This window comes from Lytechinus pictus, chromosome 17, assembly GCF_037042905.1.
Source record: "Lytechinus pictus isolate F3 Inbred chromosome 17, Lp3.0, whole genome shotgun sequence".
NCBI classification, from domain to species: Eukaryota; Metazoa; Echinodermata; class Echinoidea; order Temnopleuroida; family Toxopneustidae; genus Lytechinus; species Lytechinus pictus.
Window position 1 is genome coordinate 30,555,196 of NC_087261.1, and position 19,292 is coordinate 30,574,487.

General features: G+C 37.7%; 1 protein-coding gene across 1 annotated transcript in view; it reads left to right on the forward strand.

Annotated features, from left to right (window-relative positions):
* The first annotated feature begins 765 nt into the window (after positions 1-765).
* LOC135157372 (uncharacterized) overlaps positions 766-19,292 on the forward strand; it is a 52,354-nt gene continuing 33,827 nt past the window's right edge. Inside the window, exon 1 of the mRNA XM_064112629.1 lies at positions 766-2,752. Coding sequence (XP_063968699.1) covers positions 766-2,752 — 1,987 coding nt within the window. The remainder of the gene's footprint in view (positions 2,753-19,292) is intronic.

Here is a 19,292-nt window from a genome sequence, read left to right on the forward strand (position 1 = left end):
CGTTACAATTGGTCGTCCGCACTCGAACCGCTTTTGTTACTTGGTGCTTTGTTACTCGTGATGTCGCTTAATTGCATAACTTCGGACGGGAGCAATCGCCCGAATAACGGATTGTTGCGTTATACTCGCGATGAACTTTTCAAGTTACGGAATAGTTTACAGCCAGTACCCCATTTACCACAAGATGTCTTTTCTACAATACATACTCTTGGTATTGCACGCAGAAAAAGAGGATGTCGGGCTGGCAAAAAAACAAGACGGAAAATAAGCGTAGTACTTGATATGTATTCTCGTCAACTGCTCTTTCCACAATCAAAAAGAGAAAGAACTTTAATTCATGTTAAGACTGGTGGTGGTTCGTCAGCATTGCCCTCAATACTACTTCTAAATGCCAGGTCATTGTGCAACAAATTTGACGATTTTGAGGCAACTGTTGTCTCCCAGTACAGTGGTATCAGTTTAATCGCAGTAACTGAAACTTGGTTCACTCCTGACAAGCCATCATCTTGCTTTGACTTACATGAATTCACTTTACATCGGGGTGACCGTGTGGATCGAACTGGAGGGGGTGTCGCGTTGTACTGTAGAAATGACATAAACTCACGTCTGGTGTACAATGATTTGGTACCGCCACACCTGGAAATTATTTGGGTAAAACTGAGTTCATCTTCGACTATTCATCTAGCGAAGAACATTTATGCTTGTGTTGTCTATGCTCCGCCTCGTTCTCCGTATCGTCAAGAAATAACTGAGCACATTATCCAAATGACTGATTTGATCAACTCTACAGAGGAAGCCTTGATCCTAGTCATGGGAGATTTTAATGATCTCGTCACAGATGTCATTGAACAGAATGCTCTTTTGACACAGGTAGTTACCGAACCAACCAGGGGTGATTCAGTTTTGGATAAAATCCTGACTAACCTCCCTGACTTGTTTGAAGACCCTGTGATACATGCCCCGATTGCTACTTGTGACCACCGAGTTGTTGTTATGCGCCCACATGACTGTATCCAACCTCTCAAGATTTCCAAGTTAAAAATACGACCCTTTTGTGATTCTTCTGTTCGGGTGTTTGGGCAATGGATCACCGACTTTAGCTGGGAAGAGCTTAACGCCACTTGTGATCCTGACGAAATGGTTGATATTCTCCACTGTACGCTCATGACGCAGTACAAACGTTGCTTTCCTGAGAAATCTTTTAAACGGAGAGCAAGAGACAAACCGTGGTTCAATGTAAAAATTCGAAGTCTGATTAACCAGCGTGAACTAGCTTATAGAAGTAGAAAGTTTGATCGATACCATCAACTAAGGAATAAAGTTCAACGTGAAATTAGCAGAGCTAAATCAACCTATTTCCGTAACAAGGTCGAGCATCTGAAACAATCAGAACCAGGAAAGTGGCACAGACAGATACGGTCTCTTACTGGAATGACCAAGAAGCCGTCATTTTCCCTGGGTCCTGAGGATGAATCCCCTCGTCAGATAGCAGAGAATCTTAATGTTCATTTTTCCCAAGTCTGCAACATGTTGCCTCCATTAGACTTGTCAGCCCTCCCAGCGTATCTCCCAGCCCCTTCATCCCCGCCGGTAATCCAGGAACATGAGGTCTATAAGCGTCTTAAACGTCTCAACTCATCGAAGGCACCTCATCCCAATGATGTTCCTACTCGTCTATTCAAGGAATTCGCATTGGAAATTTCAGGACCGTTGAGCAAGATATTCAATGAATGCCTGAAAGTCGGTTATTTCCCTGCGAAATGGAAGTGTGCATCGGTTTGCGCTGTTCCTAAAACTCAACGAGTCACCTGCCTTGACCAGCTTCGTCCAATCTCGATCACCTCTGTCCTGTCCAGATTATTTGAGAGCTTTCTGGCAGACTGGTTGATGATTGATCTTAGGCCTCACATTGATCCTTCTCAATATGGCAATATGAAAGGAAGCTCAATCAATCATTATCTTGTAGATATGCTGGATCTCATCTACAGGAGTTTGGAACGCAGTGGATGTTACGCCAACATTTGTACAATTGATTTCACAAAGGCCTTTGACCTTGTCAATCACACCAAGGTTATTGAAAAGCTGATCAATCTGGGAGTAGATGCTTCTGTTTTACCTACCGTCTGTAGTTTTTTGTCGGAGCGTTATCAAATGGTTCGACATCAGGGATACTCATCTAGTCATCTGCGTCTCTCTTGCGGAGTGCCCCAGGGTACGAAACTTGGGCCTATCCTCTTCCTTGTACTCGTCAATGATGCTGCTATAAGTACAAGGAATCGATGGAAGTATGTAGACGACTTAAGCGTTGTGGAGGTTTTACCAAAGAACCAGCAAAGCTCCATGCAGGACCATGTTAATTTGCTGAGTCAATGGTGCATCTCAAATGACGTTACGCCTAAACCCGAAAAGTGCAAAGTCATGCAAGTGTCCTTCCTGAAGGTCCCTCCACCCCAGCTAGACATCACAATCAAGGATTGTCACTTGGAACGTGTCAACTCGTTAACCCTTCTTGGTGTGATGATTCGTTCGGATCTCAAGTGGGATGATCAAGTCCAACACATGATTTCACGCTCTTCAAGAAGACTGTATATCCTCTGCATTCTAAAGAAATTTGGTGTTGATAAGCATGATCTCGTAAATATCTACAAAGTGTACATTCGTCCACTGTTGGAGTTTGGTGTTCCGGTTTGGGGATCTGCAATCACTAAAACACAAAGTGACGAAATTGAAAGACTCCAAAAACGAGCTCTTCGTATGATTTTGTATCCGTCATCTCTTTCATACTCTCAACAACTCACTCTTTTTGGCCTCCCTTCATTATGTGAACGCAGAAAGGATCTCATCTTGAGTTTTGGACTTGGTCTTCTCAAATCTCACCGCCATCGAGACATGTTACCCCCCACACGTCAATCTGTTTCGCGACACAGTTCGGCCCTGCGTAATGCGCATCTTCTGGACTTACCGCGATGCAGAACTCAGAGATATAAGAACTCAACTATCCCTCATGTCACAGCATTATTGAATGCTGCTCTGTGATATGTGCCTCTGTATATGCCATTGAAGTCAATGTCAACCCTTGTTCATGTTCGTATATAATTTGTGTGTAAAAGTATGACATTGTTTTCTTCCCTTCACCCTTCACCTCCTTTTTCATAACTTACAAAAGTTCCCCCCCCCCCTCAGTTTACATTGAAATCAATCAACATAATACATATCCCAATATTTTTGTGTGTTTTTATCGGTCATTCTATTTTCTCTTTATATGGCATTATCCCCTTAATTATATTTCTGTAATGTGTAGAACCTCGAGTGCAATATTTAATCTTACTATTATGTTTTTATTATATTTTGTTAATTCGTAGGTATATAATTTAATGTACTTTTCCTTTTTTTCTGTTAACTTTGTATGTGTCAGTCTTCGGACTGTTTTACAATGTCTTTCATAATAAACCGAATTGAATTGAATTGAATTGAATTGAAAATTGATAAAGTGCATAACACTACACAATAATCAATACTTGGAACAATGAAATCAATAACATATTCACACTGTCTACAGTGAACGTTACCCTATTACATAATCTGTATCAAACTATCTCTACACTCAATGTCTTCTTCGATTCCTCTATGGCATAGTAAACAGATAGAATCTCCAATCAGATTTTTAACAATCATATACATATGTTTGTACTCTAATAATCCAAAATAGCCCTAATTTATGAGCCTCAATCCTGAAACACATGTTGTGGATCTTTATCAGTTAAATGAGAAGAGGTTTTAAATAGTTTAAACTTCAACTAACCATAACAATTACTTTATAAAAATTGAAATTATCAGAGAAGAGGGTTTGTTTTATTCTTAATTTCATTTTTCAAAAGACATCTAATTATTCTTCCTTCTATAGGGCACAAATCACATAATTTAGTACCTAACTTTGACGCTAAGAACATTGGCATTATTTTTATGTGAATACTGCATTTTTTTTTGCAGGTGTTTCTGCATTTATTGATAATTTGATATATGAAACACAGTTATCATAATGCATATAAAGAAATACAAAAATAAATGAAAGAATTACAAATTGTGACGATTAGATAATATAAGAATAATTTACATACAGTAGATATACATGCAAGCAATTAAAAATGATTTTAAAAATGAAGTGGCCAGCTATCGTAAGCAAAATGCTTGAGAGAATAGCAGCCAAGGGAAGGGAGCTACATGAAAACCATTGTAAAGAAAACTTTACGGGTCTATAAAAATGATGTCAAATAATTATTTGAAATGTTAAGAAAAAAAGGGGGAAAGGGTTTAAGGGTCAAGTGAAGTGAGTGAGTGTGGGTGCACGTGCAGGTGAGATTTTTACAAATACTTTGATACAAGAAACCTCTTTAACAAAGCTTTAAGGAAAAAAGAGATGTAGCTTGTTTGATGTTATTAGGCAAAGTGTTCCAAACTTCAGGACCGTGATGACGTATTTCATAGTATCACATGGACATTTCATAGCTTATTCAATGACAAACTCTAAATACAAGAAACAAACATTTGAAGAAAAAAATAACAATTTCACAAGTAGGACATGGCACACTCATCACATGGAAACCAATATGCGTTGCAACACATCACTGCTGAGGAAATAAAAAAAAATGATCCTGACAGCCTTGGTGGGAGGCTAAGTATCCCAGGGGATAGATTTATTGGTCTGAATTTATTGGTCTATAATCATTGGTGTCTGAGTAAACTATTAAGCAATAAACATTAAACAAGCCCTAAGAGATAGGAGAGTCATTCAAACATTTATCTCAAAGACGATGTGTGGCATGATTTATAACTCTCAATAAATAAATGTCCCTTGTACTTTAGATGAAAGGTCATGAAGTATCCCAGATACATGTATGAGGCTGTTCTCACTACGTTCCTAAAACTAGTTTACTGGAAACTAGTTTAACGCGTAGTGAGAATGGTCAAAGCGGTCTTGGAAGCGATCTTCCAAACCAGTTTGGAAAACCACCTCGCGATGTAGTTTTCAAGATCGCTTTGCCTTGTTAAACTGGTTTTAGCGTGAGGACACAACCGTTCTTCGGGAAGCGATCTTCGCACATTTTTAGCGCGCCACTCCACGCAACAGGTGTAAAATGCCTATGCTGCGGTTTCGAATTTCACACGAAACGTGTCACCCCACTGAGAGCGTTTCCATAGCAACAAGAGCGCTTTACGTGAAGTGATTTTGAAAACCACTTTCGTGTGATCAAGTGGGAACGCTAGCAAAGCGATCTTCCAAAGTGGTTTCCTGAATCGGTTTCCAGTAAACTAGTTTTAGAAAGCGTAATGAGAACGGCCTCTATGTATGCTCAGCAGTTCATCTCAAGGTAGCCTTAAAAGTAAAACTTGAAAATAAAATTTTAAGCATCCCCAGGGTTGTTAGTCAAATGTATTGCTGTACACATGCCTGACTTATTTATTTCCCAAAACCCCCTAGACAAGTTTTTCTCTGTGTGCAAAATAACCCCCTAAACAAGGCCCTCGCGGCCCTAAACATGTTTTTCGCGGGCTTCATTTGAACATTTTGGCCCCTAAACAAGTTGCCGCCAGAATATGACCCCTAAACAAGTTTTGCCTGCTTGCTATAAATAATAAGCGTAAATAGACAAAACTATATTGGGTATTGCATGCCCCCAGTGGAGTATAGGGTTATAATACCACAAAAGAATACAATGTTAAAGCTGTATTTTAAGTCTCATCCAAAATTCATCAAGTAATAATTCATTTTTGAATTAAAAGGTATGTTACATCAAATTGTGTTTTTCCTAATAGGCTTTGATACCAAATTGTCAGTTATCCTTTATTAAAAACATAATTACCTTTGAATACTATTTCTGGATCATAAACACATAAAAATGTATTTTTATGGCAACACTAAAATATACAATAAGAAAATAGACTGTTTGCAGTGACTGGTTACCAATTTCCACGCCATATAGGCTGTACTCACTGTGATGCCGAGCGCGTGGACAGAGAGGTGAAAAATTTCACAACCATTTTCCCGTTTCCCCAGGCTCGTTGCTTACAATCGGGAAGAACCCCGAACACTTTTCGGATAAGAGGAGAAAAAAGCCCAAGGGATAAGCTTGGAGAATAAACATACCCTAAACATGTTTGGCTAGTCTTTAAAAAAAAAGCTTTGTAAAAAAAAAAACATACCCAAAATACGTTTGACCCCGCGATTAACCATTGACCAGTCTTCCAAACCCCCTTTTTTAGAATTGGTGTTTTTGGTACCCTTAATGAGTGCATGCGCTGCCCGCGGCCAAAACTGGAAAAAAAACACCCCTTAAACAAGTTTATTTTGGGTCACGCATGTGTACAGCAATATATTTGACTGCCCCCCTTCCACCCGGACAAGAATCCTCCCTTTGCTTTTTCCATTGCTTGAAGTTTTGTGGAGGGGGGGGGGGGGGGTGATTGTCACACTCTTCATGTAATGCTACACATTCACCTCAGAAAATGCATCAAAAGGGTCCCATTTCAGGCACCGAGTCCTCAACTTCTTTGGAAAAAAGGTTTGTTTTTAGCTCCATTTGCATATTTGCGTATGTGTAATTTCTTGTAGCTTTCAAACGACGTTAACTTTTTGTTTTATACTGTGTATTGATAATTTTTTACAACCATTTTCAAACGTTTTCTCAGTTTTATAATGAAAAAAATAAATACTTAACATACAGTATGTTATCACCATCATCATCATCCTCACCATCATCATCATCAACATCACCATCATCATCACCATCATCATCATCAATACCATCATAATTATCACCATCAATCATCATCATCACCATCATCATCATCATCATCATCATCATCATCACCATCATCATCATCATCATCACCATCATCATCATCATCATCATCACCATCATCATCATCTTCACCATCATCATCATCACCATCATCATCATCATCACCATCATAATTATCACCTTCACCATCATACTTATCACTATCAATCATCATCACCATCATCACAATCACTTTCATTATCATCACCATCATCACCATCATCACTATCATCACCATCACTGTTAACAATTTCCAGAATCATCATACCTTATATAAATACTAATGAAATAATGACGGTCCCAAAATGTGACAGAAAAAGAGATGTGAAAATAATTAAATTACCACTTCCGATCTGGTGACAGTTTAAGCAGTCTCTCGAATCGATACACAAATATACATTGGTAACCTTGGCCTTATTCGCAAGGACAAGTTACACTATTAGAGATCATGATTAACTAACATCACAAGATCATGAGGCCTTGGAGAAGTCAGTCTAGAGGTACTAGGTGTGACACTATTGATCATAGCGTCGATGTTAATGCCATTGTCTAGTGCCCATAACCCTGTCATATAAAGGCAAGACTGCGAGGGAATGATGGGAAGCAAATAGACAGACTGCTTAAAGGCAACATTCAAGCTGGCAACAAGTTAGTTTTCATAACAAGCAGAACGCCTCTGGCAGTCTTTGTCTGCATTATGCAATTGAGGCCGTGTTTATGCTTCCACTTTTCAGGCCAGAATCAGCTTTTCCAAACGTGATTAGTCCAAAACATGGTTGCGTCCATGCTTACTTTCATTTAAACGCTGTTTCAAAACGCTGATCGTAAACTCACAAAAAGGTGCGTTTGTAAACGTCGTTTGACCAGAATCAGGCTTTCTGGGGAAGTATAAACAGAACCACGATCGTAAACGTGTTTAAATGACGTCATTTGGTGCATGCTTCCGGTGAGATGAAAATCCGCGGGCAAATACAGTCGCATTGCTCCATGGTCGCATGTTACCTCCACGGAATTACCTCATCTCCCTTGTTACATTTGCATGTGTGATAATTGATTTAAGTACTATCACTAGTATTACTCTTCCAATTTGTCATCACGATGAATGTTGAGGGATTTACAAAAAAATCTGGAACATGTTCTTATAATGAGGAGACATCGCCAGATGCCCATAAACAAATAGATGTTTTATTATTTTTTTATGTATACTTTAATATTCTTTATTTTTTCTCACTATTATCCTCACCATGGTGGAAAATATATGGCTATGTCAAGTAGCTCCATGCAATGACTAAAATATCAAAAATTGTTCGATGTTTAAATAGCAGTCAACGTACCTTCCCCATAACAACTCTCAAAAAAAAAACTTTCGAAAAAGGGCACGCCCAATTTGACCTCACTTTCCTGCTCAACGAAAATTACGATGCGAAGCCAGCTGGAGTTCGTGATTTCGCCTCTGAAAAGTGAAGCATAAACAGCACTCCCAGAACCCCGTTTACGATCGGCGATTTGAATCGACGTTTGAAAACACTGATTCTGTCCTCGCAATGGAAGCATAAACACACCCTTAATATGGCAGCAGTGATGACTTTGGAAACAACTTATACCCCATTCATCCTGCGCTTTTCCCCGGTGAACTTCACTGGCGAAGTTCGCCAGCGAAGGGGAAAGTGTCCAGTATGAAAGGTACACAGAACTTCCCCGGTGAAACTGTTTCCCGGCGAAGTTCGCCGGTGAAACAGCCAGTATGAAAGCTAACCGGAGAACTTCTCCTCTTTAATGACGTCAGAGATCATTTTTTTTCACCCCGAAATCCCCTGAACTGAGATTCCGCGCACTAGCTAGTTATTATCTCCGTGGCTAAATGTAGAAGGCCACGCTTTAGCTTAATGAGCTTTGAGCGATACGATCATTCCAAGATCCATAGAGTTAAATACCCTCGAACATACAGTTTGTTTTTTTCACTAACAATATTTATTAAAAAAGCGTTATTTTACATGCTGAAAATGCGCTTAAAATATAAAAATACTTTGATTCCTTTTTGTTTTGCATGTAATATTTCTAGAATATGTTGTAATTTATTTTTTCACACCTTTTTGTAATCGGTAAGAAGCAATGTTTACAATTTTCTTTTCGATCGTTCTAATTCTGCATGCACGTTTTGAGTGAGCTGATCAGCAGCTGAGAAGTTTTTACCAGCCGTCATCTCCAAAACTTCGCTGATAAAATTAATTAGGTATCTGCAATTAAGAAGGAAAGAGTATAATTAAAATTCAAATTTAAAAAAGCGTGCGCTTTCACTGACAACGGGTCTGCACTTCCTTCCGCCCGAGCAAATCACCCGTCGACTTTCGGCGGGGAAGAGATGTCAGTGCAAAAGGGTACATTTTTTTTCTTCGCCAGGGAAGTGAGCAGAGCTGCCAACCTTGTGCAAGCAAAAAAAGGAATCATTATGGCCAAAAAAAGGAATTTCCAACAAAAAAAAGGAATGTGTTAAAACGAACCTTAAAACGACATGCGACAAACATCCAATGCAAAAAGTATGTATGCAGTGAACAATTTAAAAAAAGTTAATCTCTAGGCCTAGTCTGGGCTAAGTAACGGAGCGTTACAAATTGGACCCTTATTTTAATTAAGTCAGTAGCGGGGCTTGAATTAAGAATTGAGAGGGGCAAGGCCATTTTCAAATGGGCACTTTCAGCCAAGTTGGGGCAACCGGCAAAGTGGCCTTGGATGCCCCAAAATTTCAAGGGGTATCAAGGCCATTCTAAAGGACATGAAGGCCACTTTTATTCTAGTCAAATGGGCACCTAGGCAAATTTTTCTAAAAATGTCAAGTAGGCCTTTCATTTTGTAGTGCAACCTACTCCGGCACTTATCAAAGTGAAGATCTGTCGAGAAAAAATTCTTTCAGGGGCACCAAAATCAGTTCTGGTGAACATTTTTAGGGCCCCATTTTTCTGGGGCTTCCTTTCCACTTCTAAAATAATTAATTGTTTTATGTTGAGTTTCCTGACAAAACTACCAAATTGTAGACTAAGAGAAATATTAAAAAAAAGTTGACATCAATTCAGACTTCAGACCCAAGTAACATTGTTTTTGCCAAACAGTACCCTTTAAAATTAAAGTGTCATAAAATGGAAGTGTACATGTAACATTCCACAAATATAGAAAAATTATTCATAAATCAATCTAATCTAAAATTCAAATAGATCTATAGATAAGAAGTTGAAATCATTCCACAAAAGTCCCATCGTAAATCACTTCACGATGTGCACAGCTCAGCCTCAATCACACTGCACGCACACTCAATCATCCCCAGCAGTGACGGCACTATAGAGCAGACATCTAGGCCGCCAGAACCGGGGAAGAAATCTTCCCATTCCTGCTAAACTGAATGCTAAAGTGCCGACTTTTTTAATGAATTCCAAAGGCAGTAGGACATCTCTCTAGTATAAATCATGTGAAACTATCAATAAATGTTGAATATCACCCAGAATTATTACTTCAAGGGACAATGAAGAGCTTTCCAGGTCTTTTCAAAGCCGAATTCATCGTATTTGTTTGATACGATTACGAGTTGATGAAAATTAACCAGACAGTACCGTTATCCGAAGGGAATTGATATTAATCAATTCAAGAAAATAGCCTCAAAATTTCATTTCTTTATCACAACAATTAATTTTAAAGTATATGAAAAATATCTTTTGATGATTCAATCTTTAATATATATGATGAGTATTTTTGTAAAATTTTGCAAATGGAATAATAATTTCCCTCAAACCTCCAAATCCCCCTCCATTACAAATGGACTCTTCTCTTACTACATTTGGGAATTACCCTACCCAATTCATCGTACTCCTCGCTCTGCGCTGCAAGAACAAACATTGGCTCGATCACCTGATGAGTGTTGGCCCGTGCGTAAAGACAACGTATTAGCAGTAACGTTAGATCTAAATTCTGAAATCTGATTTTCGGATCGTTTTTTTGTACATAAAACATCACTTTATAGGAAAGAAATTACATGCAAATTTAAGATAAAATATATAAAATTCAGAAATATCGTACCTTAGACCGCAGTTACTGTTATTTCCTTTCAAATGATGATCAAAACATAATCATCCTCGATCCTTTCGTTTGTCATCGTAAGTTGCCATCTTGAATGACGTCATCATCCTTACAGACGTATTTACCAGTCGCTATACATCGCGATTCGTACCATGCATGCCGCTCGCATATTCAACTAACGTATATGTACGTGCACGCTATCAAATTATTAAAGTGCGTTGGAAAACCGGCCGGCGGGCGACTACGCACGCGCAAATACCAGGCTCATCTCGGGCTCAACCACTGAACTAGAAATACGTATTTCTAGTTCAGTGGGCTCAACACGCACTCCACATACATACAATTATGTACACACATTATCAAAATTGTCAAAAAACGTAATTTGAAAAGAAAAACCATAATGCCGTAATTTGAATGAAAAAACGTAATGATTACGGCAAAAACGTAATGGTTGGCAGCTCTGAGTGAGGAATGCGTGCCGGAGAAGTTCACCGGGGAAAAATGAAGAGGCCAGTTTGAAAGGGGTTATAAGATATGATATTAAAATACTAAGTTCATTGAACCCAAATGACATTTGACCTTGGTCATGTGATCTGGAGCTCTTCCAAGATGGTATTGACTGATACTTGATTGAAATAGGTCTATACATTTTTTAAGTTATGATGACATCTCAAAAACCTCGATTAAGAATGAAAAAAATCAAACTTGAAGAATAGAGTCAGACCTGTATAGAAGGACCACCTCTTTATCAAGACACAAGTTTGGTCTCCCTTGAATATTATTCTATATTGGAACATATATTATAGTTCTGAACCTATCCATAAAGACCACCATTTTCATCTCCCTTGCAGGGTTTATATAGCTATACAGGTTTAAAGGTAAATGCTAGTTTTGGTAACGATATCAAAATGAGTTCGTACAGAATCCAATGAAATGACCACCAAAGTGTCTGTTTGTATAAATAAAACGCATGTGCCAAAGGATTCTGGAAGAAATTGTGTAATTGCTGAGAAATCAGCAAATAAGCACAGGATTCGGGTAGAGTGTCGGGCCCGACATTCAAAGCAATAATTATACACTGTCCCACGTGCGCTTATCTGTGTTGGGGATCTTCAGTCTGAACATTTTTCAGCGTAGATTTCAAGATTTTAAGATTTCACAAAGTTCAGTTTATGTAACTGTACCACATCTTGATCCTCGATGATATACTGACAATTAAGCCTGGTTTTACAGACTTTCTCATGAAATCAGTGTTTACTGCAACTACTGGAATTTCTCTTTAACTGTGTTACTGGAGTCTGTCTAAAAAAGGCAACCTGCTCAAAAAGACCAATTTTCTTGTCACCGTTTGGTCTTTATAGGCAGGCTCAAGAAGGTTGGACAATCAATAATAGAATGGCATTTCTAGAATTTTTAATTTGGGCAATTCCATAAAATATGTACGTCCGACCCCCTATATGTGGGACCTTCATGACATTTTTTGTCTTTCATTTCTTGTTCTTTTGACACTCTGGTATGCTCTCAAAGGACCATGACTTGGTCAGTTTATGAATTGAAGTAAGTAGAGAAAAATGGGGGTCGGACATACAAAAAGGTTATTTTATGGAATTGCCCATATGAAATGTCATATATGCAAGCAGTCCCCCCCCCCTCCCATATGTTAATGTCATAGAAACTCTATAACTTGGTTCAACTTCAATGGTTCATGACTGACAACATTTTCTCACAGAAGTGGGTGTGAAATAATTTTTTTAGAGAATTTATGTCTTGGCCTGCTACTTAAACTTTTACCTATATTTGTATTTCTTATTTAATATCATCATTTGTTATATTTGGGATACCAACTTTTATTTGTTGTTTCAACCTTGTTTTGCAACCAAAGACATGTAAATATAAGTATTTTTTTTGTATGAATAAATGAATCAATTCATGGACTACTGCATGAGTAAGATACCGTTAAAACCAGGGTAATAAGGCAAAGTGATCTTGAAAACTACATCACGGGGTGGATTTCCAAACTGGTTTGGATGGAAGATCGCTTCCAAGACCGCTTCGCGCATACTCGTTTAACATGTTAAACTAGTTTCACTAAACTATTTTCAGTAACTTAGTTTTAGGAAGGTAATACGAACAGGGTTTGAGATATCTTGATTTTGTTACTTGTCTAGCTATTAAGCACTATATGACTCTGGCACCGTTCTCATTACCTTCCTAAAACTAGTTTAGTGGAGACTAGTTTAACATGTAATGAGAACGGTTGAAGCAATCTTCCAAACCGGTTCATAAAACCACATCGGGATGTAGTTTTCAAGATTGCTTTGCCTCGTTAAACTGGTTTTAGCGTTAGTGAGGACACAACCATTCTTCGGGAAGCGATGTTCATACATTCTGAGCGCGCTACTCCATGCACTATGTGTAGAACTCGTGAAACGTGCCACCCCACTGACAGAGTTCCAGTAGCAACAAGATCACTTTACGTGAAGTGATCTTGAAAACCACTTTCGGGTGATCAAATGGGAACCTAAGAAAGCGATCTTCCAAACTGGTTTCCTTAACCAGTTTCCAGTAAACTGGTTTTAGAAAGTGTAATGAGAACGGGGTCTAATTGTGAATAAGGGGTACCCAGTACTCATAAACTGGAACCTCAAATCTAATCAGAAACTACAGTAGGTCATGACTTTAATAATCAGAACTTGGTAGTCTCTGGTTTTAAACCCTTTTTTTTAATCTATTGGTCTGTTGTTTTACTTTTGGCCTAAGCAGCTACTATTCAATTTCATGTTTTCATTGTATTGTACAAATTGATTTATGTTAGGCCTAGGCCAATAGTTTTATATGTGAATTGTTCTATAAAAATAAATATGAAAGGATTTAAAGGGGAAAATAAAACACTCAGAGAAGCACTTGTAAAATATATTTCCCTCAGGCTGGACAAGAGGCTACACTTCTCCAACCTTCGAACCCAATCAACAACACACAAGAAGTAGGTCAGGTTGATAGAGTTCATGTAAGGAAAAGATCTTTGTAGAGCACTTGCTCTATACAAATTAAGTATAAGCAATGTGTTAAATGCTGACAAAGCAAATAAGTAAATAAATAAAGTAATAAACAAATTTGAATTTTGAAACTTACTCTCACTCCGACCTTTTATAGGCTTAAGTCCAGGTGAGCAAATGAGCATGCGAGCTACAGAAATCAATTTTACGTTTTTCTTTCCCAGGTGACCTGGGGAGTGTTTCATCTATATTTTCATCCGACAAGTTGTCAGATCTGACATCTTTCCATGATTTTGATTGGCAGAGAGGCACTGTCCCTAGATGGTAACTGTTGGATAAAATGGGACTTGTCGGATAAAACGTCCGACAAGTCCTTTCATGAAACGCCCCCCTGGACTGGTAATAAAAACATCAATTCATTTTCTCTTTGTATATTCTATTCTTATAATAAATTGCTATTGTTAAAATTCTGAATGAAGCTATAATAATAATTTTTAAATGGTGATGTGGATCCCAATCAAATGATTTGCTGAAATAGCCAGTCATTTATTTTAGCTAATAGGGAAATTTGCTGCTGACTGGTAGTAATGTCATAATAATAATATAGGATTTGTATAGCGCATGTATCCACCTTGCTAGGTGCTCAAGGCACTCCTATTACGCTAGCTAAGCTAGTCTACCGATTCTGGTGTGCACAGCTTTTTGAGGAATTACTTCCTGCCGGTACCCATAATAGAGTTCTACAATAGGACTACATTAACACACATTATTTTGCTTGGGCAGTGGAAACACAAAAATTGTTACCTTTAAAACAGTCTAAATGCATTCGACTATGGGCTAATTAGAACTTTTCCAAAGGAACCTTGTGCATGTACAGTCAAACCTGTCTATTGTGGCCACCCTTTGTATAGTGGCCACTTTGGCTGTTACTATACCCAGGTTTGACTGTAATTCTTTCTAATGCCCTCAATGTTATTGAGCACTTTTAGAAACGTACGTCCAAGTAGACGACTGCTACGAGATGACGTCATTTTTTGGCGTTCCATATGCCTCAGGTCCTCACACACGTCTACTATCAGAATCGAGAACCTCGCCACATCCATTTTGCGGTTCTCCTAAATCTTAGTCGACGTGCACGTGAGTGACGTCATTTCAACCGCTCAAGCTCAGCATGAAGATCAACCTTTCCCTTTTGAAACACAGTTTTCAGTGACTTTTCACAAAATTAATGTAAGTTGTACGATGCATTATGTTTATCATATTTGAAATTGCTTTTTGATCTCCAAAATATATATCGATATATATCCTAACTCGCGCGAAAAGGAATCAAAGCAAGTGAAAGGGCAAGTGTGGTCAAGTTGCACCTTCGCATCACCCGACCGGGTCGCCAGGCGATGGAACGCCAGATCTTCCGGGTGGGGCAGCGTGTCATGACCCGCTGGTTATCGCGCTGTTTCACGTGGACGTACGTACACGTACAAGTCGAGTGAAATCTAAAGTATTCGCATCTGTAGTGAACAAGGGCAGACAACGACGTTGACTCAAACGACCAGACGCCTGCTACGCAGTTCTCGTTCACTGCTCCTAAATGTCTTTATTATATGAATGTGGACAGTTCTGACACCATAGACACTTGACCAAATGATAGAACACCTCTATCTCTCAAGATAACTCCATGATGTGACACACATATTGGCAAAAAAGGTCAATAACTACATGACTCAAACATGAATCCCTATGGCCCCATTTCTGTTCCCCTATATAGATCCTTCATTGTCTTGTCATATTACCATATTATTAGACAACAGTGTCAAACTAGGCCTTTAAGCTAGGCTTCATGTCTGATAGAAGAGTTGCATTAAAATTAACTTTAAAAAAAAAATCAGGTCCACATTTGATTGGTTAAAATCAAGTTGAGTATGAGTTCTTTTTTTTTCAATTTGCATTCACAAACTTTTTTGGGCAAAGGCCCCAGAAATTGAAGAATACAGAGCAGAAAATCAACATTTTCTGAATGGGGCTCTCTTCTTTTTTTTCCATTTGAAATAAATACCAAGGTTCTCTTTAGCCTCCTGGTAATTTACAGACCTATTTCATGACAAACACTGACTAAAAAGCCCTTAAGCTCTTGTGAATCATTTTGACTATAGTGACCAATCTAAATTTTCAATGATTTGAGATGAGGTGGAATTAAGACCAGGTGGGATGCTGCATGAAATCAAGACATTTTATAACAAAATGATTTGACGTGGAGAAGGTTTACGGTTCACCATGTGTAATATGAAGAAGGGAAAGGAAATACAGGCAGAAAAATTGAAATGGAAAGACGAGAAATGGTGAAAAGAGGAAAAGAGAAAAAAATTGAGTTTGTGAAATGGTAAAATAAGGTAAAATGGTAAATTTTCCAATGACATACCATTGGTCTACATGGAGTCAGTTTTGTGTGTTGACTGTACCAATAGAGCATTTAAATAAATCAATTGTTTAGTATTCAATGGTATCACATGGAAATCAAATGCGGTTGAAACGGAAGATAGACAACGAGTAATCATCAACTATCTTCACAACTACTGCGATTAATGACAGCATATCTCTCTCACTTTGACTCACCAAAACCAGGTTATCCATTCAAAAAAACAAGACCAGGAAAAAGGAATCAAAAAGCAGCTGTCAGTTGTACACCGTCACAAGAAGAATCGGAAGAAATCGTAAGTAATGCCCTTGACGATCCCTCATCGTCCTACCCAGGATATACAAAGAATTGGTTTCTAGAGGATGCATTTACACCCACCCAATCAAGCAGAAAAAGCCTGAGGGCATTCATAAAGAATTTAGTGTGACTTATATGCTTTTCTTTAATATATCGTTTTCTTAGCCCGTACTATAACTTTACTATTTCTCACATGCCATGCTTTACACTACACTTGTCGTAATGGCACAGGTTCAAATAGTGAAATACCGTTATTCTTGTTGGCTAATATTTTATTCCAGTTTAGAAATGTATGATAATAGACTTCATTCCAATTATATTGGACCTGACAATAGTGAATTACTTCAATAAACTTCATTAACTTATCTGGTGGATGTAATGGCGGGTGGGCACAATAATGAATTTTGCCGCAACAAGAATATGCATCATATGTAAAGGAATACAAGTCATCGTGTCAGTGCAAGAACGCCCTTAGCAAAACATTTTCGCACACCGCATTAGTGCAAAAACACCCTTACGCAATACACTTATGGGTGCTGCTAAAGGAATTTGTGCACGCATGCGATGCGGTGAAAGTGTGATTTTAAGGGCGTACTTAAACCGACACAACGAAGTCGGATTGCTGGCTGCAAATTTTTTTTTGTTTTTTTACTTTTTATCTTGATGTATATTAGAGATAAGATGACCAACTGATGCGGTATGTCTTCTGCTTGGTTTTTTTATTCCAAATTAAATTCATTAGTACTGTGTAATACATCGATTTATGTTTTAACAATCATTCATCAATTTTATAATAATGACAGAGCCCTGAGGAAGACCAGCTTTTAATGTTATTGTATTTTGCATGTTTATACATGTATCTTGCCATTTGTATCTCGTGAAGTATTCTCATATTTTTCTTATTTGTTGTTCTGATTTTCTTCTGTATCTCATAATGTCCTGTTACTATGTTTTTCATATAATGTATATACAATTTTTATGTTTTTTATGCTGATCAGGGAACCCTGTTTAAATATTTGAGAATAAATAAATAAATAAAAGAATGAATGAATGAATAAACAAAAATATATGAATAAATAAATAAATTAATTAATAGTAAATTACACTTTCTGTTTCAGAACAATGGTTTGTAATAATACAAGTATTTTCTGTGATGAGAGGGGGTGTGATAGCACCTTTCAAATACAATCACCACACAAACTTCCCTTGCGACTGACCGCATGATCCAGAGTGTTGATTTTAACCATGAACTTTAGCCAATAGCTCAATACTCATAGGCCTAAGGCTTATGGTGTGGTGTTATAATATGAGAGATATATACCAGGATTGATGAAGATAATATGACAGATAAAAGGAGGCTAGTCTCTGAAGTAAACTACATCTCCATAGATAACATACAGTTTTATTCAGTGGTTTTGATATCACATTTAAAGCCAAAGATACTAGTGTCCTATAGTAAACCGGACATTCTCATTACTCAGTCCCTCAGAAAGGATGTATAACTGAAAGTCCTCTGCTTAATAAAAACCATTTGGCTCGCTACAAACTTCACACCTCTGAAAACCAGTGGAAACGGTTGCACGCTGTCCTACATTTGTGAGAATCATGGTTTTCATGTTCTTGAGTTTAAAGGAAACCAAAACCCAAGATGAAAAGCAATCTTATTGGAAAGAGTAAAATAAGAGGAACAATTAAAAAAAAAGTTTCATCAAAATCGGTTATGAAATAAGCAAGTTATGGACGTTAAAATTCTTATTGTACTTTCTATGGGGATCCTCAAATTGGCTAACGTGCTTCAAAATGGCTGATTTTGCGGACAACTCTCCATTTGTTTTGTACACAAATTTTCAGATTTTCCTCATTATCTTTCAAATTGCATCTTGCCTCCTTCTGAGCACAGCATATGTCATGGGAAAATATAATTTACACCACATATGTCAAGGTCAGGAAGAGATAATTTGAAATATGTAAAATAAAGGGGGAAATCTGAAAATTTGTGTACAAAACAAATGGAGAGTTGTCCACAAAATAAGCCATTTTGAAGCACGTTTGCCAATTTGAGGATCCCCATAAAAAGTACAACAAGACTTTTTAAACGTCCATAACTTCATCATTTCATAACCGATTTTGATGAAACTTTTTTTTAAATTGTTCCTCTCATTTTACTCTTACCAATAAGATTGCTTCTTTTCTTGGGTTTCCTTTAAAGGTCAAGTCCACCCAAGGAGAATGCTGACTTGAATAAATAGAGAAAAATCAAACTAGCATAGTACTGAAAATTTCATCTAAATCGGATGTAAAATAAGAAAGTTATGACATTTTAAAGTTTCGCTTATTTTTCACAAACCAGTGATATGCACAACTAGGTGAGTCAGTCGATGATGTCCATCACTCACTATTTCTTTTGTTTTTTATTGTTTGAATTATACAATTTTTCATTTTTTATAGATTTGACAATAAGGACCAACTTGACTGAACCATATAGTATTAAACAATGCTAATTCCACATGTTCATGGAGGAATTAATCGTTGAATCACTTGACAATGAGGAGAGAATTAGAATATTTCATATTTCATATAATAAAATACAAAAGAAATAGTGAGTGGATGACGTCATCAGTCTCCTCATTTGCATACCAGCCAGGATGTGCATATAACTGTTTTGTGAAATTAAGCGAAACT